General features: G+C 53.4%; 2 protein-coding genes across 4 annotated transcripts; one reads left to right on the top strand and one right to left on the bottom strand.

Annotated features, from left to right (window-relative positions):
* Nucleotides 1–40: 40 nt before the first annotated feature.
* LOC100353880 (protein FAM24A) lies at nucleotides 41–4,136 on the top strand. 2 transcript variants are annotated; one of them, XM_008250246.4, is made up of 3 exons: nucleotides 41–1,068; nucleotides 2,776–2,902; nucleotides 3,810–4,136. In XM_008250246.4, exons 2-3 carry the CDS (start codon nucleotides 2,787–2,789, stop codon nucleotides 3,979–3,981), a joined length of 288 nt encoding a protein of 95 aa, XP_008248468.2. In that variant the 5' UTR covers nucleotides 41–1,068; nucleotides 2,776–2,786; the 3' UTR covers nucleotides 3,982–4,136. The 2 variants fall into 2 exon arrangements, with proteins under 2 accessions (XP_008248468.2, XP_069914403.1); XM_070058302.1 differs by lacking the exon at nucleotides 41–1,068 and adding an exon at nucleotides 1,264–1,278.
* Nucleotides 4,137–12,024: 7,888 nt separating this feature from the next.
* Nucleotides 12,025–25,161, bottom strand: LOC138845466 (ATPase PAAT-like). 2 transcript variants are annotated; one of them, XM_070058301.1, is made up of 4 exons: nucleotides 24,833–25,161; nucleotides 23,567–23,770; nucleotides 20,537–20,743; nucleotides 12,025–12,544 (listed from the first exon to the last, which is right to left on the bottom strand). In XM_070058301.1, exons 1-3 carry the CDS (start codon nucleotides 24,994–24,996, stop codon nucleotides 20,686–20,688), a joined length of 426 nt encoding a protein of 141 aa, XP_069914402.1. In that variant the 5' UTR covers nucleotides 24,997–25,161; the 3' UTR covers nucleotides 12,025–12,544; nucleotides 20,537–20,685. The 2 variants fall into 2 exon arrangements, with proteins under 2 accessions (XP_069914402.1, XP_069914401.1); XM_070058300.1 differs by lacking the exon at nucleotides 12,025–12,544 and adding an exon at nucleotides 17,866–18,407.
* Between the last annotated feature and the right edge of the window lie 1,631 nt (nucleotides 25,162–26,792).

The following is a 26,792-nucleotide window of genomic DNA, read 5'->3' as shown; positions in this document are numbered from 1 at the left end:
AGGATCCAGGGTCCACAGCTCAGTGCGGGTCACCCCGTGCGTGGCAGGATCCAGGTGCTTGAGCCATTAGCTGCTGCCTTGCAGGTGGGCACTCGAGGCTGGAGTCAGAGTGGAGCCAGAGCTCCAGCCCAGGCACTCCGGTGGGGGCAGGCTTCCCAGGCAGCGTCTTAACCGTTCCCAGAAACACCTGTCTCTCATCTAACTTAAGATGTTCATTTTTATGAAAAAGGACACTTTGTATTCTTGATATTTTGGTGAATCTAGTTCTTTAACAGGAGAACTAGCCTGTAGAGTTCATTTGTGAACAGAGCTCTCCTTAGACTTCTGGGTTATTTCTGGGGATTATATTTACACTCAGCAGCGGGGAGCAGACGAAAGGCGTCTACACCACCTTCTCTGCACCTGGAGTCTCCTGTTTTAACTTCACTGTAAATACCAGCTGGGACGTACTCCATTCATTGGCTGGATTTTAAGTCCCGTAAAATCATACAGACCTAAGTAGAACAGGTATCCTAGTCGCCTTTTGTTTTTGTAACCCTTTTAACTGTAAAGTATGAACATCTTCCGTGGTCACTGAGTGTGTGCTTGGATCCTAATTAATGGCTCCATGTTCATTGTGTAACTAACATAAAAAGCTACCCCACCTTCTATAATATTTAACTTTTAATTTGTAGCATCCCCACATTTCTGTGTCTTTTAAATTGAACTCTTACACCAGTTTTGGATTAGCAGTCAGACCCCGAAAATTACTGGAGGAAATGAGAGCCGAGAAGGCAGAGATGTAGAATTAGGCGATTGGATGCGCTGTTTCTGTTCCGTGGGAGCTAAGAGACTTGGGCACAGAGGAGAATTCAGAACTCTGTGAGGCAGGCGGCAGGAGAGCTGACGTCACACAGCCTGCAGCATGGAAGGCGAGTGAGTGCGCCCTGCGGGGGTGGCACGAGACCGCGCTCCCAGAAGCCAGCGCCTCGACTCTGGATCCCACTTCTTCCCAGCGGGACTGCTAGCGCCTCCTCTCTCAAAGTGCAGGGCTCAGAAGTTCCTGATAGAATCTCCCGTCTCCTGAAGGTGCGTCCATGGGGTGGGGGCTGGGGGAGGGGAATCTCCCGTCTCCTGAAGGTGCGTCCATGGGGTGGGGGCTCGGGGGGGGGAAATCTCCCGTCTCCTGAAGGTGCGTCCATGGGGTGGGGGCTTCGGGGGGGAGAATCTCCCGTCTCCTGAAGGTGCGTCCATGGGGTGGGGGCTTCGGGGGGGGGGAGAATCTCCCGTCTCCTGAAGGTGCGTCCATGGGGTGGGGGCTGGGGGGGGGGACTTATTCTTTCCTGATAGAATCTCCTGTCTCCTGAAGGTGCGTCCATGGGGTGGGGGCTTGGGGGGGTGGGGGGTACTTGTTCTTATTTTGTTGGGTTTTTTTTAGTGAAATGGTCTCAGTCCAGCTCTGGAGGGCTGACCTTAGTAAACATGCTTAGAGGGCGGATTGTCTGTGCTCTCCTAGCTCACTGTTCAACTAAGGAAACTGCTGATTCCACGCGATTCGGATTTCCTGGAGGATTTTGTTAGGAGGAAGCACATAGCAAGGAGACTTGTGGGCTACTAGAAAGTCGGAATGAGGGACAAGAGGCTCCTCGGGGCTGGGCTGTGGTCTGCGAAGGCCATTCCCGGCTGAGCCTGGATCAGGTGTGGCTGGACGCTGGTGGATTCTCCCTAGAGCCGGCGCTGGCAGGACCCGGCTGTCAGCGGGAGACTGATAACCTGCTTTCCCCAAACGCAAGTCAGTTAGAAAAGGTCTGCGTATTCCCAGTGTTCTTAACATTTTGGGGGAAAAAATGAAGTTCCTTAGTCTCATTTAAAAAAAAAAAACATTTGTTTATTTGAGAGGCAGATTTGGGGGTGGGGGGGCCTTCCATCCACTGGTTTACTCCGCAAATGGCCGCAGTGGCCAGAGCTGGGCTGATCAGGAGCCAGGAGCTTCTTCTGGGTCTCCCACGCGGGTGCAGGGGCCCGAGCACTTGGCCCATCTTCCACTGCTTTCCCAGGCCATTAGCAAGGAGCTGGATGGGAATTGGAGCAGCCTGGACTGGAACCGGCTCCCACATGGGTGCTGGCACTACAGACAGAGGCTTAACCTACTACACCAAGGCACCAGCCCCCATAGGCTCATTAAGTATTTTCCTTAAGATGTATTTACTTGAAAGGCAGCGTGACAGAGATCTTCCAATTTCGGCTCATTCCCCAAATGGCTGCAATGGCCAGTGCTGGGGCAGACTAAAGCCCGACCTCCATCCGGGTCTCCCACGTTACCTGTCGGGGCCCGAGCACGTGAGCCATCTTCTGCTTTCCCAGGCTCGTTAGCGGGGAGCCGGGTGGGCAGCAGAGCCGTGAACGGGCACTCAGGGTATTCTGACCTCGTGGTGCCAGCTTAGCCCACAGTGCTGCCTCCTGCCAATTCCCAATTAGGTGACGAGTGATTTCTATTCCTATCAGGAAATAAACGCAAGCCCATTTGATACTTGGGGTGCGCGCCACTGCCCCGCACGCCACTGCCCGTGGAAGGTGAAGGTTTTCCCCGTGTCTGTGCCACTGCTTCCTCCTTCCTGCACCCACATTGCCATCCCTTGTCATCCACAAATGAACCCCTTTACCCGCCCCTGGGAGGCAGAGTCACGGTCTACACAGGGAAGGAAGGCTCTGTGGGACCCTTGGGACGCACCCTGGGCTGCTTGTGGCTGCGCGACAGGGCGGCTGCGTTCACTGTTGCCTGCCTCTCTCTGCCAGGTCGGGAAAAGATGTTTGACCTCAAGACCAAGGTGATGATCGGCATTGGCAGCAGCCTGCTGCTGGCCGCCGTGGTGCTGATAGGGGTTGTCATCGGCCTTTACATCAAAGTGTCCGACGCGCTGAAGTGAGTCACATGGGTGGGAGTGGACAGCGCCCCCTCACGGGGGCCCTGGGCTCGCTGCTTGGCCAGGGTCGCTGCTTGCAGCTGTGACCTCCCCCTGGCTGAGCTCACAAGAGCAGTCGGGAGAGGCCAACGCAGGGCGGGTGGGGTCTCGGGCTGCCTCCCCCCTGACTTGGGCGCCTGAGCTCGACCACAGAGTGTCCCCCGCCGGGGGCAGTGCATCAGCGCTGCTTTGCTGTCACCGGACCTCACTGGGTCTCTGTCAGGTGATGAACTCGGGCCGTGGCCGAGCCTCCCCCGTCCTGGGCGCTGGAGCCTGAACCCTCCCTGGGGGATGCTGTGGGCGTGAGCCTCTGCTGCCTGTTCACGCAGGGGGTGGGCGAACTGACCTCTCGCCCCAGCTGGGAGCTCCCAGGGCGTTCCTTGCTCACGGCCAGCGTTCCTGGGGACGGTGAGGTGGGCCCGTAAGGACAGACGTCCTATAGAGGACAGCCGGAGAGGCGGTAGGTCAGCTGAGAGATGTCCAGCGTTAGGGGAGAGGAGCTTGCAGGCGTGGGCGACGTTGGTTGTCGGAGCAGCCGTGTCCCGCTGCAGGGAGCCGGGTGGTGAACCCCGGAGCCCGGGCAGAGCCGTCTGCAGCACCTTCCCCTCATCCCTGCTCGCACAGCGGGCTGCCCCTGGCTGGCAACCCGCTCTCCCTTGCTTTCGGAACCTGAGTTTACCTGCACAGCATCGTAGGAGGGGAGGGGACCGAGGGAACTTGGCACAGAGGCAGAGAGCTTTAACCTAGGGCTGGTGGCGCCTGCTTGGCGGGCTGAAGCCCTGAATTCCCTGCCACCCTGAGAATTGTCAGAGAGGCTGGGAGGAAAGAAAAATTCTGACCCCGACTTTGTGTTTGTCGTTTCCCTAGAGCTGCAAAGGAACCTGCTGTTTGTGGAACCAAGCATTCAACCAAGGTCTTCCCAGGAAAAACCAACCCCACGGATTCCTGTCGTGCCTTCCCATGCTGTGACAACAGTAGCATGTATACAGATTTCGATCCCCTGCCACCTTGCTCGTGTGCAACCAACGAGGGACTCTGACTCGGGAAATGTGGGCACTAAAATCTTCATGAGCAGTATTTCCCTCTTATTAGAATGTCCTACTATCCAATCAGGTTCTGTAGTATTTACATTACACGATTTCTGTACAATGTTATTTTATGTGCTTTTGAGTAAATGTATGGTATTAAAGAGAACCTGTGTCTAGTGTCGCATTCGCTGTCAACATCCCTGTTCAAGAGTACGCGTTACCCATGAGGACCTGGAGCAAGGTGTTGGGGCCATTACGCTGCCAGGAAGAAGGAGAGCCCGCGAAGACAGTCCCTGTTGGTCTTGGGGCGTTTGCAGTCTGAGCCCTGGCCAACTGTGCCAGGCTGGGGTGGAGCGCCGGGCTCCTGCGCCCCACCCAGCTCCTCCCTGCAGACAGTGCTGCGTTGTCCTGAAGGGGGCGCCATGGGTTGGGCGAGACGGAGGTCAGGCAGGCAGGACATCTCTGGTGAAAATGGTCTGCCCTGGTCCTGATGGGGCTGAGCTCAGCGTCCTCAAGAGAACTCAGAAGACCTGCGATCCCTCCTGGTCACGCCTGCCTTCGCCCTGACGTGACCTGTGCTGACCTGGCCACTCGTGTCTGCAGTGTCCCGGGGACCTCCAGCCCAAGGCGAAAGCCCAGGCTCCCTTGACCACAGCGGGGGCAGTGCTTCTGCTCTGCAGCCCCCTGTGTCCTGGCTCCTTCCGCGGAGCCTCTCGGAGCACACACTGGTCAGCAGGGACAGTGGACTCCTCCCCCTCCCGCTCAGGTGAGCACCTGGCGGGATGCCTGAGTGACCCGGCTGGACCCAGAGTGCCTGTGCCACCCCTGCCTCCCCAACCCTGCAGTCCTGGGACTCGAATGGCTTCCATTCTTGGAGGACTGTGGAGGCCTAAGGAGTCAGCGTCGTCACTGTCCAGGCAAAGGCTCAGTCCTGCGAACAATTTCCCAGGGCCTGCGTGGGCCAGCTGCTGGGGGTCCCCGTGCCAAGCTTTAGCTGGGCCCGGCTGCAGACCCTCCTGGAAGGGGTCAGGGACACAGACCGGCTGTTGGGGATTGTTGGTCACAGTCCAGTCTCCTGGCTGCTAGGTTCTCATGGAAGTTCGCGCCTGGGTGGCTGGAGCGGACACGTCTCCCTGCACATGGCCAGGATCTTATCTGCCCGGGTGGATATGAAACTTGGATCTGCATAAAAACCGGAGGTCCCCATGCCTCTCAGGAGTGGAGGCTGTGAGAAGGCTCTGGCTCTTTCCGTTTTTCCTAAAAGCAGATGGGTTTAAACTGCCCCAGTATACTCACACATCAATGATAGCAAGACCACAATGAAAGTACTGGAGTTGGTTTCCTAATTTAATGCAGGCTCAAATTCAGCTTCAGAGAAGGTTGCTGTCTTGTAAAAGAACAGATGCAAAGGCTTAGCCCATGTTAATCTTAACTGAAGACTTAGTTTCTCTAAAAAATCTTTGGGGGGCCAGCACGGTGGTGCAGTAGGTTAATCCTCTGCCTGCAGTGCCGGCATCCCATATGGGCGCTGGTTCGAATCCCACTTGCTCCTCTTCCAATCTAGCTCTCTTGTGGCCTGGGAAAGCAGTGGAAGATGGCCAAAGTCCTTGGGACCCTGGACCCGCATGGGAGACTCGGAAGAAGCTCCTTGCAGGACACTCGGCATCACCTCCTCGACATTGTTACAACTGAACCGAGAAGTTCCCTGGGCCCCCGGCCATAAGGAGGCTCCCGAAATCCCCAGGAAGGAATAAATCACTAGTGCTGGAAAAGCCCCTAAGCCGGCATCAGTGGGCCTCAGGTTTTTCTCCTCGACTGCAATCCTCAGCTAATACCTGGCCTACTCGCCACTGCTCCTCTGCAGTGAACTTTATTTTTAAAAAAGATTTATTTAGGGGTCAGTGCTGTGGCATAGCAGGTTAAGCCACGGCTGCGGCACTCGCATCCCATGTGAGCACCAGTTCGAGTCCCTGATGCCCCACTTCTGATCCAGCTCCCTGCTGATGAACCTGGGGAAATCAGCACAGGGTGGCCCCAGTGCTTGAGGCCCTGCTACCCTTGTGGGAGACCGGATGAAGCTCCTGGCTCCTGGCTTTGGCCTGGCTCAGCCCTGGCCATTGTGACCATCTGGGGTTTGAACTAGCAGATGGAAGATCTCTCTCTGTCTCTTCCTCTGTGTAACTCTGACTTCCAAATAAATAAATAAACCTTAAAATAAGCAAGATTGTCCTGTCTTAAGAAAGCTTGCATTGCTCCATTTTAGAACAAATTCTTGAGTGGGATCCTGGTTTATGTTATTACTACTTTAGGCACTAAAGTACATCACTTCTAAGTCAGTTACCTGGTAATAATTTGCCTATAATACAAGGAAATAGTTAGGTATTGGTTTCAATAATAAGAACAGTACATTCCAAACCAAAAGCCACATAGCTCATGGTAAATTATCAACGTATATTATGCTTAAAGTGTGACCTTTATCACTGACTGACGGAAATAAAATTAATCTCATGTATGTTTTGTGAAAACAAAACACTTTAAAAGTGAAATCTTATTTAGGCTGATAAAAGCTTTGTTAGAAAGCCTTAAACCTGATATTCTATCATGTGTTCTTACATCATGAAATAGCTATTTTCTACTTGAATTTCCTTTTTTTTTTTTTTTTTTTTTTGACAGAGTGGACAGTGAGAGAGAGAGACAGAGAGAAAGGTCTTCTCTTTGCCGTTGGTTCACCCTCCAATGGCCGCCACGGCCGGTGCACCGCACTGATCCGAAGGCAGGAGCCAGGTACTTATCCTGGTCTCCTATGCGGGTGCAAGGCCCAAGCACTTGGGCCATCCTCCACTGCACTACCAGGCCATAGCAGAGAGCTGGCCTGGAAGAGGGGCAACTGGGACAGAATCCGGCACCCTGACCAGGACTAGAACCCGGTGTGCCAGCGCCGCAAGGCAGAGGATTAGCCTAGTGAGCTGCAGTGCCGGCTTGAATTTCCTCTTGAACATTTTGTATGTGTGTGTTTTAAAAACACCTGTCTTATAACATTAATTTTTTTTTTTTACCTGGACTGGCGTGGTGTAGCAGGTAAAGCCGTCGCCTGTGACGCTGGCATCCCATCTGAACACCGGGTCAAGTCCCGGCTGCCCCACTTCTGATCCAGCTCCCTGCTAACGGCCTGGGAAGTGCTTGGGCCACTGCACCCACAAGGGAGACCCAGAAGAGGCTCCTGGCTCCTGGCTTTGGTCTGTCCCAGCCCTGGTTCTTGTGGCTAGCAAATAAAAGTAAATCTAAAAAACTTTTTTCAAAAACCTTTCCCAGCATATTTCTGGGTTGCAGTGCTACATTTCAATACATATATACAATTGTATATACATATATACACATATATACATATATACACATATATATACAATGTGTCCTGATCAAACCAGGGTCATCAACACCTCCCCTTCCTTGACCTTGCTTTACGACTGCAGCCTTGACACCCTTTTTTCTATCTGCTCATAAAACAGGTTATTGTGAACTACTGTCACCCCACAAAGCTGTGTAGAACTAGGACCTTACTCCTTTGATCCATTATCCAGATTCCTTCTCACCCTCCTGCCCCTCCCAGCCTCTGGTCATCACTTCGAGTACATTCACGAGACATGAAATTGTATCAGAGAGACACCTGCTCCACCATGTTTATTCCAGCACCGTTCACAACAGCCGAGATACGGAATCAATTAGATAACTGTACACAACCAGATGAATGGATAAAGGAAATGTGGTACATACACAGGGGGATATTATGCATCCATAGAAAAGAATGAAATCCTGTCACTTTCAGCAAAACAGATAGAATCGGGAGCCATCATGTTAAGTGAAATTGATGCCATTAAAATTAAGCCAGGGCTGTTCACCACTGGACAGCAGGTTCCCCAGAGGGAAGAGCGGATGCAAGGAAACAGGTGCATTTGAAAGGCCAGCAAACTTGGAGAGAAGCAGACACTTCCAGTCTCAAAAGTACTTTTCCCAATTTGCGAGCTGGCAGGAGGGTTTTTAAAAGGAGAAGAGGGGACTGGGAGAGGCTAGGGAAGATGACGGTTCAGCTGATTCGTCAAGCAGGTTCTCAGGGGTAGTGTCCGTACTCCTCTTGATGCCAACAGGTGGAGGCTCCTTTCACATAAGTCTGGCTGTTGGGCTGGCACTGGGGTACAGTGGGTTGAGCCACAACCTGAGTTGCTAGCACCTCATATCGGGGCAGTGATCTGAATTCTGATTGCTCTGCTTCCGATCCAGCTCCCTGACAACGCGCCTGGGAAAGCAGCAGCAGACGGCCAAGCGCTTGGGCCCCTGCACCCACGTGGGACACCAGGATGGGGTTGCAGGCCAAAGCCAGGAGCCAGGAGCTTCATCTGGGTCTTCCACGTGGGTGCAGGGGCCCGCAGACTTGGGCCATCTTCCACGGCCCTCCCACGCACATCGGTAGGAAGCTGTATTGGAAGTGGAGCAGCCAGGAATCGAACCGGTGCTTGCTCCCATGGGATGCTGGCGCCACAGATAGAGGTCCAGCCCCTGGAATTCTTAAGCAATCCCCATTGATCTGTTGAGCCAACCTTCTGATTAATGACAACATCAGCAGTTAGCTTTTGTTAATTAGGATGTAAAAAACTGCAGGGGTCCGGGGAGTCGAGGTTAGAACCTAAAAGGGGAAGGAGGATGTATTCATGATGGGTTCAGAATGTCCCAGACACAGACACACACTTCACGTTCCTCCTCTGGCTGCTAAACAACCTGAACGCAGCACAGCGCAGCGCAGCGGCTCCTCTTGAAGGTCAACCCGCTTCGAGATCAGTGGTTTCCAAAGACACAGCCAGCCTTACGTCTGTAGAAGAAATGCCTCATTCCTTCCAGAAGCAGACTGGGAGCTGTCAGGGAGCTGGGCCAGAAGTGGGGCAGCGAGGACAAGAGCCGGCGCCCCTACGGGCTGAGGCACTGCAGGCAGCGGCTCTACCCCACAGCACAGCCCTGATCTCGCTTCTTTTCAGAAAGTAGGGAACGTAAATTCCAGAGCGGAGGGTCAGCTTGCTCAAGGGACGACTCTACCTTGGCTCCTTTGAGTCGTTTTCTCCTCCTGATCCGAGCCTCCGGCTGGAATGCGTGGCGCTTGTTAGGTTTTTAAGGATAAGCCACAAGGAAATAAAACTCTTTACAGCAATGTATTAGGTGGAAATGATTCCGGTATAAAGAAGTTCTGTGATCCCTGACTTTATTATTTGTATGAGTAGGATTCTGGCTCGTAACACATTATTTCTATGGCAAAACCCAAACAATAATAAATGAGCCCTCAAGCCATGGAGGAAATGTAGTGCGCGCTAAGTGAGGGGAGTCAGCCTGCAAAGGGGTGTTCAGTGGGTCGGGCTGCGCAGGCGTTCGCAGTGGGTAGGGCCGTGCGCGGGTGTTTGTGGTGGGAAGGGCTGCGCGCGTGCGGGCATTCAGTAGGTCTGGCCGGGCTTCAGTGGGCTGGGCTGGGCGCCAGCGTTCAGTGGGCCGGGCTGTGCCCGGGTGGCGGCAAAGCTCATACAGGGACTCTGCACTGTTCTCTCAATTTTACTGTGAACCTAAAACTGCTCTTTCTTTAAAGAAACAAAAATGAGGGGGCGCAGCGGGTTAAGGCCCCAGCCTACTGCACTGGCATCCGATATGGACACTGGTTCGAGTCCCCACTGCTCCTCTTCCAATCCAGCACCCTGCTAATGCACCTGGGAAAGCAGCGGAAGATGGCCCAAGAGCTTGGGGCCCTGCACCTGCGTGGGAGACCTGGACAAAGCTCCTGGCTCTGGCTGTTGCAGCCATTTGGGGAGTGAACCAGCGGATGGAAGACCTCTCTCTCTGTCTCTACCTCTCTCTGTAACTCTTTCAAATAAATAAAATAAATCTTTAAAAAATAAAGAAAACAAAATTAAATTCCTATTTAATTTATATTTAATAAATTTATTATTTAATAATTATTCAATTTTATAAGCACATTCACTACAAAGGGTTATATGATGGAGTTGCAAATTTGAAAATTTGTGAGTGGATGTAATTATAGAAATTCCACAGTAGAAAACCATCTTCTTCCAACTTCAAGGAGGAAATTTTCCCAATTGACCAAACGCGTTTTACAACCATGGAAAACACTGTTAAAAATTGGGAAAAGCCTTGCTATAATACTTGAATTTCACACCTTTTCTATTTCACACCGGGGGACCAAACTAAACCGGCCATTTGAAATAGATACGCTTTTGGGGACATTTTTGTCTCTGCTTTTTAGCACAAACACTAAACTAATCAACGTTCCGTCTGGTGTGCCGGCACCGTTCTGAGTATTCAATGCACGCAGTCCTCAGAGCCCGTAGGGAAACCACAGTTAGCAAACCTCACAGTGCCAAACATTTCTTTGAGAAACGACTGTGCTTCCCCGCTGTGGCATGTAAGCATCGGGACACAGCAAAAGAACTCGGACTGGGTTGACGGTCTGCATTCATAGCCGTGCCTGTGGCTCGGGGAACAGGCCGCACCACAGAAGCTCTGGGGTCAGCTGACGGGGTGAGCCCTCAGCGAGACCGCCTGCTCCGGGACAAAGGATCGCCATACAGCTGTGTGCGTCACGACTGCCCAGGAACAGTGGCTCGTCAAGGGTGACCACAGTGGCTTCACGCCGATCACCTTTATGGGACAGAAATGAACAAGCAGTATGCAAATGAGGCCTGGTTTTGAAAACAAATTTGCCAGAAAATAATGTGTATGACATGCTTTTCTAAAAAATAAAACATTTTAAGCAAGAATTACCCTACAAGTGAGGCGTACGTGCATTTATTTTTCGACAAATATCTCACCTTCAACACACATGCAAGTCACGAGTTCTGAAAATGGAGTCTTCCAGGCAACTTCCTGGAATCCTACAGCTCCTCCCGCAGAGCCCGGCCGTCCCACTGTGAACACGGAGAGGAGTCCAACCTGCCGCCTCCGAGATACGACTGTGCCCATTCTGCATAACAACCCAAACCGCACGGAATTCCAACAAGGAGCAGTCCTAGGAGGGAGTGGATTCTGACTTTCACTTTCCTTTCCACAGCGACACTGCGAAGTAAGTATTAATGGCCCTGGCAGGAACTGAGTTTGCTTGTTAAACAAACTGCATCTTGGGGCCGGCGCTTGGCTCACTTGGTTAATCCTCCGTCTGCGGCACAGGCATCCCATATGGGCGCCGGGTTCTAGTCCTGGTTGCTCCTCTTCCAGTCCAGCTCTCTGCTGTGGCCCGAGAAGGCAGTGGAGGATGGCCCAAGTGCTTGGGCCCTGCACCTGCATGGGAGACCAGGAGGAAGCACCTGGATCCTGGCTTCGGGTCGGTGCAGCTCCGGCCGTAGCGGCCATTTTGGGGAGTGAACCAACAGAAGGAAGACCTTTCTCTCTGTCTCTCTCTCTCTCTGTCTAACTCTATCTGTCAAATAAAAAAAAAAATGCATCTTATTCATTATCTCAGATATACAATACAAATTAAAGATTCCAACTCTTACATATCCAATTTTCCAAAAAACAATAAGAAAAAAATCAAATACTTTCAAGCTCTATTTTTCAGGTGCCTAAGACTATAAAGTAAGGTCTTTATATAAATAAGAAATTCACTTTAATCAAACACATATAGCCGGCACCGCGGCTCACTAGGCTAATCCTCCGCCTTGCAGCGCCAGCACACCAGGTTCTAGTCCCGGTCGGGGCGCCGGATTCTGTCCTGGTTGCCCCTCTTCCAGGCCAGCTCTCTGCTGTGGCCAGGGAGTGCAGTGGAGGATGGCCCAAGTGCTTGGGCCCTGCACCCCATGGGAGACCAGGAGAAGCACCTGGCTCCTGCCATCGGATCAGCGCGTTGCGCTGGCCGCTGCGCACCAGCCGCGGCGGCCATTGGAGGGTGAACCAACGGCAAAAGGAAGACCTTTCTCTCTGTTTCTCTCTCTCACTGTCCACTCTGCCTGTCAAAAAAATAAAAAAAAAAAAATAAAAACACATATACAATGCAAACTAATGAATTACAGTAGAAATCCTTAAACACATTAAACACTTAAACATCAGAGGCATGTATAAATTCCTGTAAGAGTGAGAAATATCACACACAAACCTCCTTCATGACCGCATCGTGTGAACTCCTAGTGTACACAACTGGATTTGCAGTGACGGGCGCGGCGCAGATGGACACTGAGGTCACGTTAGGCAAGACGGCGATCCTTCAGAGGACTCTGAACACCTGCCTCTCAGGGCGCTGGGTCTGGCTTTGCAATAAATACGCAATAAATACCCCCGGGACACGGCGTGTAGGACAGCGCTCATCGCTCTCCATTGGAAAGTCTTTCCCCAGAGTCGCAGCGCGGCAGAGGCAGCCCGGCGGGCGGGGCGCTGGGGCTCTGCAGCAGCTCCACCACCACGGCCAGCTGGCGGTCCACGTGCTCCTGCAGTCTGCGCACCCGCTCATCAATGTAGTCCATGAGTTTCTTTTCCATCAGCTCCATGTTTTTGGAAAGAATCTTCTCCAAGTAGGAGCAAACAGGCTGTGTTTCCATTCTAAAAATAAAATAAAATGAATCAATTTTCCCTAAAAGTGTGTGAAAAACCCGAGGTCATATGGACAAGCAGTCAACACACACGGCTGAGATGTGCCTGCACAACTGTTCTGTCTCCGTGTGACACCTGTCCAGGTTCCACCATGCACACACACACAACACGTAGTCTCCAACGTATTCTGATTTCCTCAATCGTTACCTCTTAGAATATGACTGAAATGAGAATATAAAAGTGAAGGTGAACCCTTACAGAACCGTCTTTACAAAGGGTCTTCCTGATTTTGAGCTCCAAACGAAAACCGGTCTTGGGCATTTTTGAGAACTCAGCATGTGTAGTACTTCCCCCAAGGAACCGTACGATCTGAAGTTTCTCTTTTCTCATATAAACATCCTTACTAAAAGGGCAAACTGGAATGACAACCAGAGGCAGACCAGTTCCTAAGTTCACTATGAGCGCGGGAACAGTGCACCTCAGAACGTGGCTCTCAGACAGTGAAGTCTAGAGGGTTGTTATCAGGATACCATGGTGCTGCTTGACTCTTCCACACCCACTCCCATGACTGAGTGGCGTCTCCCAGGAGGCTCCGCCCTGTGCCGTGGACTGCTCTGCCCGCTGGCACAGTCTGCACTGTGTACTTTTCTCTAGGGTTTCCTAAGGTAGCAGGGTTAGTGCAGAGACATACACCTTCCGAGGGATTAACTGTTTGTTTTCAGTACCTCTGTGTTCTGTATTTCATTGCACATGTTGTAGTACAACAAGTATGTGCATCCAGCCAAAAGCTAACACGGATTTGCACAAAACAAAACCGTTCTCATTAACCTTTTTGTTAGAATATTAGGTTGTTCATAAACCATCATGTATGTTAATATGTAATGGACTGTGTTATTTTTAAACCAATATTTTTATGTTGTCTATATAAACAGAAGTGTTTGCAGTCCCCAGTTATTTTCTGTTAAATATTTCATTTATTTTAGATGTAGAGTTAGAGACAGAGAGGTCTTCCATCCGCTGGTCCACTCCCCAAATGGCCACTCAGCTGAAGCTGGACCGATTCCTGGGAGCCAGGAGGTTCTTCTAGGTCTCCCACACAGGTGCAGGGGCCCAAGGACTCGGACCATCTTCCATTGCTTTTCCAGGCCATTAGCAGGCAGCTGGATCGGAAGTGGAGCAGCCGGGACATGAACTGGAGCCTGTACGGGATGCCAGCACCGCAGGCGGAGGCTTAGCTGCCACGCTGTACCACCAGCCCCAGCCCCGTCGTTTTGAAGAATGTGAAGACTATCAAGACCAGGCCACTGAGGTTAGTGCAACATGTGTGGACAGCTCAGTGTCCACACGTATACACGGAAACACAAACACCATCACAGTTAAGTGCAAGAACTAATCCCTCGTGACAGAAATCTCCTTCCTGCTACCCCTTTATTATCACAAACAGTTCCCCAACACCCTCTGCCCCCAAAACTGGGCAGCACTAGTCTCTCCGTCTCTGCAGCTTCTGTCCTTCAGAACGTGACGTAAATGGAATCACACGGTGGGTGGCCCTGGAGGTCCTCTGCACACTGGGAGGAATTTCCTCGACAGCTGAGGCCATCCGGGGGGTGGGGGTGGGGGGCCCTCAGACAGAAGCAGCCCCCAGCTGTGGCTGGAAAGCCTGTCTCCAAAGTGGCTGGCATCTCCCCCACTTTTTGTGCTGCGTGTGTAAGTCACATTGTCGCTCCCCCTCTTCATGGAGGAACGACACTAAGCCCTGCCTAGGCTTCATATCCGAGTCACGGCACCATTATGTCGCTCCCCCTCTTCGTGGAGGAATGACACAGGACCCTGCGCTGTTCTTTTGTCTGCTCGGCCCTTCCCGGGTTGGCTACCGACCCTTCCACCTCCGTGGAAGGGCGGTTCCCCCTGCCACTTTCCCCACTTCCGCAGGGGAGCGGCACACCGCCGGCCGGCTCTCTCGGGGGCTGCACAGGTGTTCCTTCAGATAGATGTTCCTCTTAGATGTTCCTCGTGCATGTTGTCTCTCTCCTCCTTTATAGTCCTCTTCCACCAATCCCAACTCTGCTACCCACACGCCGAGTACGCTGCTCTCCTCCAATCAGGAGCAGGTCCTACAGTTTATTGGTTGAACTGGAGGCAGCTGTGTAGAAGCTGTTTCTCCCTTCTCAGCGCCATATTGTGGGAGAGCAGATGCATAGAATAAGTCTTAATTCCAGTAACTTAGTCTAGTCCGAGTTGCTCCCCACACACATCTTCAGGGTGGGGGCAATCTTTCACCCAGAGCGGTCAGAGGAGGGGCTGGCTGTCTCTAAGAGACCCCCCCCCATCTGCATGAGTCCCAAGCCAACCAGCTTACATATGTGAAACCCCCGTCCAATGGGCACCCCCAATAGGATGACCCGATGAACAGACAGTAACACCTTAAACACCCGGACCCTTCCTCGGGCACTCCACTGGTCTCCTCTCGGACCAGACACTTTTCTATCAAATAAAAGCTTCTGCCTTGGGGCCGGCACTGTGGCGTAGCAGGTAAAGCTGCCGCCTGCAGTGCCTGCATCCCATATGGGCGCCAGTTCGAGTCCTGGCTGCTCCACTTCCGATCCAGCTGTCTGCTGTGGCCTGGGAAGGCAGTAGGGGATGGCCCAAGTCCTTGGGCCCCTGCACCCACGTGGGAGACCCAGGAGAAGCTCCTGGCTTCAGATGGGTGCAGCTCCGGCCGTTGCGGCCAACTGGAGAGTGAACTAGTGGATGGAAGACCTCTCTCTCTCTCTCTCTCTCTCTGCCTCTCCTTCTCTCTTTGTATAACTCTTTCAGATAAATAAATAATTCTTTTTTTTTGACAGGCAGAGTTAAGACAGTGAGAGAGAGAGAGACAGAAAGGTCTTCCTTTTTCTGTTGGTTCACCCCCCAAGTGGCCGCTACGGCCGGCCCACTACGGACGGCACGCTGCACCGATCCGAAGCCAGGAGCCAGGAGCCAATGTGGGTGCAGGGCCCAAGCACTTGGGCCACCTTCCGCTGCCTTCCCAACATTGGCAGGAAGCTAGATCAGCAGTGGAGCAGCCGGGGCTCGAACCACTGCCCATATGGGATGACAGCGTCGCACTCAGCGGTTTCACTCGCCTTGCACAACACCAACACCAGGTTTTCCATTTTTATGGGGTCCAACATATCAATTTTTCATTGTATAGGTCGTGCTTTTGGTGTTATATCTACGAACGCTGGTCCTGGTCCTAAGTATCTAGTAAGAGTCTCTTCCATGCATTAGTAGAGAGGTTTTGCAGTCCAGTATTTACATTCTAGTCTGTAACCCATTTAGAGTTAAGGATGTGAGGTTTAGGCCTGTGGATGCCCAATTACTCTGGCATCACACGTGAAGACTCTAATCCTTCCTCATCCAATCACGTTTGTCAAAAACCAGGAGGTGTGCTTGTGCAGGGCTATTTGTGTGCCCTCTGTGCTGCTGATCTCCAAGTCTGTACCTCTGCCAGTGCCACAGCCACGAATACCATAGCTGTGTCTGAAAACCACGCAGTAGGGCTGCTGTTTGACCTGCAGGTGAAGATGCCTGCGTCCCTTTTTGGAGCACGCACCTGCTGGTTGCACTTTGCACCCAATCGCAGCCTCCTGTAGAGGTGGCAGGTAAGAGCCAAGTACTCAGTTCCCGACATCCATGTGAGGCCAGGAGTGGTTCCTGGTTCCTCGCTTCAGCTTGCCCCAGCCCTGGCTGTTGCAGGCGTTTAGGGAATGAACTAGAGGAACAGATAATCTCTCCTGCCTTTCAAATAAATGAAAAAAACCTATATACTCATATCAATGTGGGGGAATTGAAATTTCTGTTATGTTGGGTCTTTCATTTCATGAGCACAGTTTGTTTCTGCACTGTTCGAATGTCTTCTTCGATTTCATTCATCAGTGTTTTATAATTCTCAGTCCATAAATCTTGTAGTAAATTTATATACTTTAATAATTTATGCACTTCATAATTATTTCTATAGGCTTGCATATTTTACACATATTTTTATGTACTTCAGTTTCTTTAGGGTAGTCTTGTTCTGGTATCAAATACCGGCTTCATAAAGTGAGGTCGAGAGTAGAGGTTTGGCACAGTGGTGAAAAAGCCCCTTAGGATTCCTATGTTCCATACTGGAGTAGCTGGGTTGAAGGCCGGCTTCCTGCTAACGCGCACCCAGGAGGCGGGGGATGGCTATGGTAGCCGGGTCCCTGCCATCCGGGCGGGAGACCCAGATTGAGCCCCCAGCCCCTGTTGTCTGCTCCATCCTCACAGACACCTGGGGGCGCAACCAGTAGACAGCAGAGCTCTGTCTTTGCCTTTCAAGTAAAATGAATAATAATGAACAAATAAATAAAATAAAATGGGAAGTCTTCCCTCCTATATTTTGGAAGTATGGAAAACTGGCGCTTTTAAATGTTTGGTGGAATTCTCCAGTGAAGTCGTCTGGGCCTGGATATTTCTTGGTCACAAGCTTTCTAGATACAAATCGAGTGTTTTCAGTGGTTACGACTACTCCAGCACTCTTTCACGTTGGCTGTTTGATAACTGGTAATTCTCCAGAAATCAATTCATTTCCTCTAATCTGTCAAACTTACAAGCATAAAATTGCTTGGAATAACCCCTTATCTTTATTTTTTTTTAATTTACTTATTTGAAAGCAGAGAACAGACTCAGAGAGACAGCTTCCATCAGTTTCTCCCCCAAGTGCCTACAGTAGCCAGGGCTGATTCAGGGCAAACCCAGGAGCCCAGAACTCAATCCAGGTTCCCTGCGTGGCCGGCCCAGTCCCCGCCAGTCCCCCGCCGAGTCCCCGCTGCCTCCCAGGGTGCACATAAAGAGAGAGGCGGATTGGAAACGGAGCTGGACTCAAACGCCACACTGCGACATGTGCGGACATCCCAGCGGCACTCGGCCACGGTGCCTGACCCTGACCCACCCCCACTTACCAGCCTTTCGGGGGCCTCGTGCTCAGCGAGCGGGCGGGGATATCTGCGCATGCCCGATGCTGCTAATCTGCATCTCCTCTCTTCTCTTGGCAGTCTTGCTGGGAGACTACCGGTGTTTTAATTTTCACTTTCCCAGCGAGTTTTTAAGTCAAGTCAAGTCACGATTCAGGTTCCTGGGGTCCCACCTTCTACAGGCCCCTCTCAGAGGACAGAGCTGAGCCCGGGGCGGGTCCACTTCAGATCCTCGCAGGAAACGTGCCTCTGTCTCACGGTCAGCCCGGGTGCAGACCCAGGATACGTGGAGCAGGACAAACGGGCCAGGACCATGTGCACAGGGAGATCAGGGAGATGCCACGCCCTCCCCCCCGCCCCCGTCGAGGCCACGCCTCCTCGCAGCAACAGGAGTCCAGGAGTCCTGTGGGTAGTTCTTGCTCTGGTTCTGGCTGTCAAATGGGCAGCTGTGCAGTTCTCGATCTCCATCCTGTGTCTTCTGCCACGGTGCCGACGCCCAAGGTGCCCCTGAAGCACTGTGCAGCTCAGTGTGACCTCAGCAAAGACATCAGTGTGAGACACAAAAGGGCACCAGTTAGGGCCGGCGCTGTGGTGCAGTAGTAAAGCCTCCCCCTGTGGCGCCGGCATCCCATGTGGGTGCCGGTTCTAGTCCTGGCGGCTCCACTTCCCCTCTGGGGCTCTCTTCTGCACCCGTCCAGGGCTGCCGCGTTTTCTCCACCGTGCACCTGTGCGCTTCCCGCGGTGTCACCGGGCGCCAGTGCAGTCCCGACAGGCACAGGTGTGCACGCTGACTTGGCGGGGGCTCCCGCGGGCGCTGGGGACTGCAGCGCGCCCAGATGCTGGTACCCAGGGCTCCCCAGGACCGCCTGCAGCTGCTCCCCGACGGGAATCCGGTTCTGACAAGGCAAGGAGGAAAGGCGAGCAGTGAGACTTGTGCGGCTGCTCTGGGCGACTCCCCGGGGAGGCACTGCCCGCTTTACTGGCTCAGGAAGCCAGGCACACAGCAACAGTAATCCAGCACTCAGTGGGGGAGGCCAAGGCCAAAGGGACCCGGCCACGGCAATCGGCTTCTAAGGGACAGGGCGGGGACCGGACCTCAGGCCACCCACCTCCACAGTCAGGGCTCCTTAATCCCTTCACTGCAGTGTCTTCTAAAAATATATCCCTGGGGCCAGTGCTGTGGCACAGTGGGGAAAGCCGCCTTTGAGATGCCAGCACACAATATGGGTGCTGGTTTGAGACCCGGCTGTTCGACTTGCAATACACCTCCCTGCTAATGACGTGGGAGAGCAGTAGCAGATGGAGCAAGTCCTCGGGCCCCTGCACCCACGTAGGAGACCCAGAATCAAGCCCTGGCTCCTGGCTTCCCATCAGTGCAGCTTCAGCCTTGCGGCCTTTTGGGGAGTGAACCATCACATAGAAGACCTCTCTCTCTGCCTCTCATTCTCTCTCTGTGTAACTCTGCCTTTGAAATAAATAAGTAAAACTTAAAAAGATCTAATATTTATAAACCTCTCAATATTTACTTGCATGGTTTAAATTTTTACATAATCACGTGATTTTTACGGTATTATTTATATTTTGTACATGGGTATATATCCTTTTAAAAGTATGAATCTGGGGGCCAACACCGTGGCACCGTAGCCACCTCCTGCAGAGCCAAAATCCCATATGGGCACAGGTTCGAGTCCCGGCTGCTCCGCTCTGATCCAGCTCCCGGCCAATGCACCTGGAAAAGCAGTGGAAGACGGCCCAGTGCTTGAGCCTCGCACCCTCGTGGGAGACCTGGAAGAAGCCCCTGGCTTCCCATTGGCCCAGCTCCAAGACTGCAGGCATTTGGGGAATGAACCAGCAGATGGAAAATCTCTCTCTCTCTCTGTAGCTCTGCCTCTCAATTAAATCTTAAACAAAAACAAAAGGAAAAGGAGCATCACCCGCCCCAGGACGCAGGCCAGTGTGCGCCAGCAGCAGCTGCAGCCCCTGTGTGGTCAGGAACCCTCCCCTCGTGCTCCCTTCCGCCTGGTCCCTTTTCTTCCCCTGGAGGAAGGCAGTGTTCTCCACGGGGCCTCCCACCCCGCGTCAGTCCCCCCCCCTCCAGTCCCTGCGGCCACGCCTCTCAAACCTCCCTTCCGGCCAGCCAGGGCTCACTCCCACCCCACCCCGTGTTTCCAGACGCCTGAGAACCCTTGCAATGCCGCATCATCACTCTGAAAGTCAACGTCCCACAACGAAGCTCCTCTCTCCAGGCCCCCCTCCCTCCAGAAATCAGCGGCGTGGCCGTCCTGCAAACCTCCCCGCACGGGACGGTCCTTAGCGGTCCAGGCCCAGCAGCTGTGCTGTCTGAGCCTCGCACAGCCAGGTCAGTCCCTGACTCTCGTCTGGAGGAGGGCCCGTGGGGGTGCCCTTCTCGCGGTCCCACTGTCTTCTGATTCCACGGACACGTTCCGCGGAGCCGATCTCCAACCACAGGGAGACCTGCACCATGCAGACAGCACTCAAGCTCTCACCACCTCGCTCCATCCTTTCTGCCTCCCCGTCACTTCTTCACTCAGAAATGACCTTGTACCCACGTCCTGGTCACATCCCCTTCCTCCCACACGGGAGGCTCAAGCCCCGGTCCGCAGTGTCTGCTCCGCCTCCTGGCCCCTCCCTGCCTAATCCCACTCCTCTAATTCCGTCTCCTTAGTAGTCTTCCCAAGTCGTCCTCCTCCTTCCCCATGCGCAAGCTCTGGACTGGAAAAGCCTTCCATCAGGAGACTGACTGGTCACTCTGGCCCATCCGAGGCCCTGCTCCACGAGAGGCTGCCTACGGAGCACAGCGAGGCCAGCGACAGGAGCCCAGACTGCGAGGATTGCAGCCCGGATGCGGGGCAGGAGGGCGAGTCCCCAGATGTGGATTTATGCGAGCAAACGAGGGAAGCTCTTTCATCAGAGTCAAGACTTAAGGTGACGTCACGCGCTGCCTTGTTAAAGGCCCGGCTTGGGAATTTTTAACAGGTGCGGACAGAAATCCACCTGTACTCACCTGCTGCTGAAACCGAACCATATCCATCAGCTGCTGGGCACCCGGCGGTAACTTGGAGCCCATGGACCGCATCATGGTTTGGACCTTGTCCAGGTCTATCCTGGACCCCAGAGCAGGAGAGCGTGTGGAGGAATTTGCCGGAACCGACCTCACGTGCACCACAACTCTACTGAGGAACACACACTGCTTCTCACCCAACGACAGCAACTGTCACAAAACAGAAATGTTCCCCGAACAGTAAGACGTTAGAACTATCATCATTTGCAATTACTTCTCTAATTACCTTAAAAAAGTACATAAATCTAAAACTTTTAAGAATTTTAGAGGGGCTGGCGCTGTGGCATAGCAAGTAAACCTGCCGCCTGCAGTGCCGGTATCCCACATGGGTGCTGGTTCGAGTCCTGGCTGCTCCACCTCTGATCCAGCTCTCTGCTGTGGCCTGGGAAAGCAGTAGAAGATGACCCAAGTCCTTGGGCCCCTGCACCCGTGTGTGAGACCCGGAAGAAGCTAATGGCTCCTGCCTTCAGATTGGCGCAGCTCCGACCATTGCGGCCATCTGGGGAGTGAACCAGCGAGCGGATGGAAGACCTCTCTCTCTCTCTCTCTCTCTCTGCGCCTCTCCTTCTCTGTGTAACTCTGACATTCAAATAAATAAATCTTTACAAAAAAAAGTGACTATCCTCAGTAATGAAGACAACACCCCATTACATACCCTCCTCCCAACCTCCCACTGTGCCCTTCCTTTGTATTCCCCCAGTCAGCACCAACTATGGCGCACATCTGATGATAAGTCTGGCAGCATCACACTTGATCCACTAGAGAACAGCCGTGAGGGCCGACGTTTCAGCTGACTTCATCAGGGTTCATTCCTATGGGCCTAGGATGGTATTTGACCTCAATAGGCACTCAAACACTTGTTGAATGAATGGAGCGCCTTATTCAAATGGCTTTAGAAGCTATCTGCATGTGAGACTTAAAACAACATTAGATCTGTGAGACTGCTGTCTGAAATCACTTATTTTTTCTTATTCTAAAAATGTTTGATAGAGGCTGGTATTGCGGTGTAGCAGGTTAAGCTGCTGCCTATGATGCCAGCATCCCATATGGGTGCCAGCTCGAGTCCTGGCTGCTCTACTTCTGGTCCAGTTCCCTGCTACTGCACCTAACAAGGCAGAAGATGGCCCAAGTCCTTGGGTCCCTGCACCCACACAGAAAACCTGGGTGAAGCTCCTGGCTCTGGCCTGGCCCCAGACCCGGCCACTGCAGCCATTTGGGGAGTGTACCAGCAGACAGAAAATCTCACTCTCCTTCGCCTCTGTAACTCTGCCTTTTCAAATAAATAAATAAAAACATTTCATAATATTTTATAATTAATAAGCACAGAATTTTAGAGGGAAAAAGAATTCAGCAATTTATTTTCTCTAGGCCCCTAATTTTATGCATGAGGTCGGTCCACACAGGTGTAAAAACTCGCCCAAGGCTGGTGTATCAGCAACAGAGCAGAGTGACTGTTAGAGCGGAACGTGCTCCCCGAGTATCCTGCCCCTGGTTCCTGACGTCACTCATTTTCATCCGCACAATCTTTCTCAAATCCCTTTAACATTTTGGCTCCTTTGTCTTTCTCAGTAAATGGAACCAAAATTGTTGATGGTTTTTTCCTTTGGCGGGGGGGGGGGACAAAATTTTATATAAAGATTTTTGTTAAATGTTTTTAACCTCAGTTTCTAAGGCTTCAAGAATATACTACTTAAAATACATTTCCCTTAGCATCTAAAAGGAGAAATTTAAAAAGAACTCACTATTAAAAAGTGTTAATTCAGAAAAGTAATTTATTATGTTTAGATGTATTAAAATTAGGGACCATCTTGGATGACTTACAATCCAAACCAATGAAAACTATGTACATATAGTACAGAAACCAAGTTAGCTGCCAAATGACTTAAAGTTTAGCAATGACCTACCCTTATCTTACAAGCATGTGTGCATGACTCCAATTTCAGATAGTTTTTGTACAAAATAATCTTTTCATGTTCACTACAAACAAAAAGAATGAACTTTTAAAAATTTCTTACATTACCACTTTTAACAGTCACAATTTAAAAATAAATGTTCCCAGGTCAATGCTGGCTCCTGGGATCGACCCCTGCAGGCCTGCCCCTGCCCCCGCCCCCGCCCTGGCCAGCTACAGAGAATCTGACCAGATGGCGCAGGTGCACTCCCGGGACAGAGCTTAGGTTAAAGCTCCATAAACACAGCTGTCAATTCCAACAGCTCTGGGATGCCACAGAGCTCAGAGTCTGCAAAAGAGACTGATCCGAACCTACGAGATCGGAAAAAAAATCACCACCGGACAGGCGTGGCGGTCAGATTCCTACGCCATCTGTAGCTGGCTTCGTGGAAGCAAAGGTGTTCAAAGCCCCAGTACCGAGAAATCAATATCTGGGCAACAGACGCCTGTGAGTCTGAATTTCATCGCAATAAAACTGCACAGTGGCTGTGACATACTACCCTCCATTGGCTCAGCATTTCTGCATTCAGGGGCCGGTGTCGTGGTGCAGCAGGTAAAGCCACCACCGGCAGCATCCCGTGTCCCTGCTGTCCCATTCCGATCCGGCTCCCTGCTAAGGCCTGGGAAAGCAGTGGGAGATTCTCCAAACACTGCGGCCCCTGCACCCACGTGGGAGACCTGGAAAAAGCTCCTGGCTCGGGCCTGGTCCAGCCCTGGCAGTTGGGGCCACCTGGGAAATCCTCTGTCTCTGTTCCTATCTGAAACCCTTTCAGATAAAAACATGAATCTTTTTTTTAAAAAATTCCACAGTCCTGAAAGCTGACTAAGCCCATCTCGACTGCCCTCCAGATGCCAGGGTCTACACTTCTGTGTGCACAGGGTCTACACGTCTGTGTGCACAGCGGCAGCTTCCCCTCCCCCCACCACGGGCCAGCATCAGCGGCAGGAGGATCTACACATTCCACAAAGGTCGAGGAAACTACACCACTCGCTCAGAATATTCCAGAAGCACGGGCACAAACCTGCCCCTCGGGACGGAACCGACGCTCTCGCCCCTGCTGGTTCCACAGTACTCCTGGCCCAGGTACACCTCCATGTTTCTCGCTGAGCTCACGACGCCGATGGCCGCCACGGCGTCCCCTCCCTCAGGGTCACACAGCAGGTACAGGAAGCAGGGGGCCTCCTCCTGGCTGCACTGGCTCCTCTCCAAACGCACCAGACCCTGGCTGAGGACAAAGTCGGGAAGCCCTGCTCAGCGCGGGCTCGGGGCACTGCTCCCACCGCCCACAGGCCGCGGGCATCTCTCAGGGAACTGCATTTTATCTGAGAGGGGGGTGGATAGAGAGGTAGACAGGTAGACAGGTAGACAGATAGATGGATGACAGATGATAGATGATATAGATAGGATGATGGAGATGACATAGACAGATGATGGATAGATAATAGATGATATAGACAATAGAGATGACAGATGATGGATACATAGACAGATGATGATAGATGGATAGATAGTAGAGATGATTGATAGGGATGATAGATGGATGACAGATGACATAGATAGATGGATGATAGACAGACAGATGGATGATAGGTAGCTATAATCTCACGCCTGGTTCCCTCCCCAAACGCTGCGCCAGGCTGCAGCCAGAGCCTGGAGCTCCTTCTGGTCTCCCAGGTAGGAGGCGGGGAGCCCGCACCTGAGCCCCCAGCCCTGAGCCCGCACCTGCGGCCCGGGGCGCGCATGCGCAGGAAGCTGCCCGGGCAGCGGGCGGGGACGCGGCCCCGGCTCCCAGTGGCGTCCGCGCCCCCTGGGCCGGCGTTCCTGCCCCCGCATGCCCGGCCCGGGCCGCTGCGGGCTGCGGCCGCACCCACGGGACACGGAGGCCGCAGACGCCGGGTTCCCGGTCCTCCCCGGCCGTCCCCGGCCTCCGCACCTGACCCTCTGCTAACTCCGTCAGTTTCCGGGGCGCCCGCAGCGCGCACGGAGGCCGGCGGAGGACGCGGCCCGGGACGAACACGCGTCTCTCCGCCACGCAGGGCAGCGGCGCCCACGCCGGGCCTCCGGGACGCACCGCGGTCGCGCGGGGGCTCGTTCGCTGGCCTCGGGCTGGACGGGTGGGTCGAGCCCCGCGGGAACGCGGTGCGCGGGGACCAGGACCGGGGGAGGCCCCGGCGTCGCCCACTCCCGCCCCCGCGCCCCGGGCCCGCACCCTCTGCCCTCGCGGCCGCCGGCTCCCCGCACGCCTCCCGCAGCAGCGCGGAGCCCCGGCCCCACCGCCGCAGCGCACCCCGGAGCCGGCGGCGCCAGCTGCTCCTCCCAGTCCGGGTCCCGGGCGTCCACGCCAGCCCGCAGGAGGACGAGGCTCTGGGTCAGGACTCCGCCGGCGGCATCCCAGGAGGCGGCCAGCGTCGGGCGGCGGCCCGGCTCCCCGGCCTCGCTGCCGGCGTCCATTCCGGAGGTGGGCGGAGGTGGTCGTGGCTGCCTCGGGCGGCCAGTGGGCGCGGGGCTGCGGCCCTCGGACACGGAGAATGTCCGTCACGAGCCACTGTCACCGGGCCGGACCAGCTGCGGGTGTGACCAGCGGCTTTGCATCCCCTCAGGTGGGGGCAAGCGTCCACTCAGCGGGCAGGGAAGGGGCTGGGCCCTGGGGAGGCCGGGCAGACTCTGAGGTCCAGGCCACCTCGTGTGACCTGGCGGCTTTAAATCGCAGCTCAGGGTGGGTGCAGTCTTAGGATCAGAGCGGGGGAGGAGGGGGCCGGCCGTCTCCAGGAGACCTCCCCATATCTGTGAGACCCCCATCTCCAGGAGACCCCCAACTCCAGGAACTCCCATCTCCAGGAGCCCCCCATCAGGAGACTCCCATCTCCATAAGACGCCCCATCTCCAGAAGACCCCTATCAGAAGACCCCCATCTCCAGAAGACCCCCATCTCCATGACACCCCAAATCCAGATCACACATCTCCATGATCTCCCCATCTCCATGACCCCATTTTAATGACTCCCCATGTCCAGGAGACCCCCCTACCTCCGTGAGACCCCCCCATCTCAGGAGACCCCCATCTCTAGGACCCCCACCTCCAGAGCCCCCGGCCACGGGCACCCCGGTAGGATGGCCCAGTGAACACACAGCCCCGCCTTGGAACCCGCGCACTGGTGGAAGCCGGCGACCCTGCGGGCGGCCTGGGCTCCTCTCCGTTCATACTTCCTCCGCCGCTGCTAATCGAATAAAGTTTCTTTTCTTTTCTTTTTTCTTTTTTTTCTTTTTTTCTTTTTTTTTTTTTTTTTTTTTTTGACAGGCAGAGTGGACAGTTGCCGTTGGTTCACCCTCCAATGGCCGCCGGGGCCCAAGCACTGCGGTCGGCGCACCACGCTGACACAATGGCAGGAGCCAGGTGCTTCTCCTGGTCTCCCATGGGGTACAGGGCCCAAGCACTTGGGCCATCCTCCACTGCACTCCCGGGCCACAGCAGAGAGCTGGCCTGGAAGAGGGGCAACCGGGACAGAATCCGGCGCCCCGACTGGGACTAGAACCCGGTGTGCCGGCACCACAACGCGGAGGATTAGCCTAGTGAGCCACGGCGCCAGCCAAGTTTCTTTTCTAATAAAGATTTCTGCCTCTTTGCAAAATGCTTCCCAGCTTTTTATTCTCTACTAGCTTAGGAAAAGAACCCAGGAGACTCGCTCCGGCCACCGCCCTCCCCTCCGCGACCGCTAATACTCTAATACCGCTAATATGTAATTTTTAAAAAGATTATTTGAATGAGCTACGGAGAGGGAGAGAGCAAGCGAGCAAGCTGGTTCATGTCCCAGATGGCCACCACCAGGAGCCAGGAGCTTCTTCCGGATCTTCCAGATATTTAGAATTTTCCAGCTTTCCAGTATTGATTCCAATTTAATGCCATTGTTGTCTGAGAACGTACATTGTATAATTAGGAGGGCACTTCAAAAAGCTCATGAGACAAGAAAAAGCAATTAAAAGTTTATTTTGGTGAAAAAAATTGAAATTTGGATCTGCCTTTTTTTTATCTCATGAGCTTTTTGAAGTACTCTCCAAGTTTTTAAAAAGATTTATTTATTTGAAAGAGTTACACAGTAGGCTGGCACCGCGGCTCACTAGGCTAATCCTCCACTTAGCAGTGCTGGCACACCGGGTTCTAGTCCCTGTCGAGGCGCCAGGTTCTTTCCCGGTTGCCCCTCTTCCAGGCCAGCTCTCTGCTGTGGCCAGGGAGTGCAGTGGGCCCTGCAC

This window comes from Oryctolagus cuniculus, chromosome 15 (assembly GCF_964237555.1).
Source record: "Oryctolagus cuniculus chromosome 15, mOryCun1.1, whole genome shotgun sequence".
Classification (NCBI taxonomy): Eukaryota; Metazoa; Chordata; class Mammalia; order Lagomorpha; family Leporidae; genus Oryctolagus; species Oryctolagus cuniculus.
The sequence above is the reverse complement of the archived record's forward strand: the minus strand, read 5'-3'. Positions and strand labels throughout refer to the sequence as shown.

Bases quoted from the DNA above. Each gene is read 5' to 3' on its own strand.
- LOC100353880 (XM_008250246.4), top strand. From the start codon at position 2,787: ATGTTTGACCTCAAGACCAAGGTGATGATCGGCATTGGCAGCAGCCTG. The intron at 2,903-3,809 runs GTGAGTCACATG...TCGTTTCCCTAG, and splicing joins AAAGTGTCCGACGCGCTGAA to AGCTGCAAAGGAACCTGCTG.
- LOC138845466 (XM_070058301.1), bottom strand. From the start codon at position 24,996: ATGGACGCCGGCAGCGAGGCCGGGGAGCCGGGCCGCCGCCCGACGCTG. The intron at 23,771-24,832 runs GTGCGCTGCGGC...CTTTGTCCTCAG, and splicing joins CTGGCGCCGCCGGCTCCGGG to CCAGGGTCTGGTGCGTTTGG. The intron at 20,744-23,566 runs GTTTGTGCCCGT...GTTTTGTGACAG, and splicing joins GGTTCCGTCCCGAGGGGCAG to TTGCTGTCGTTGGGTGAGAA.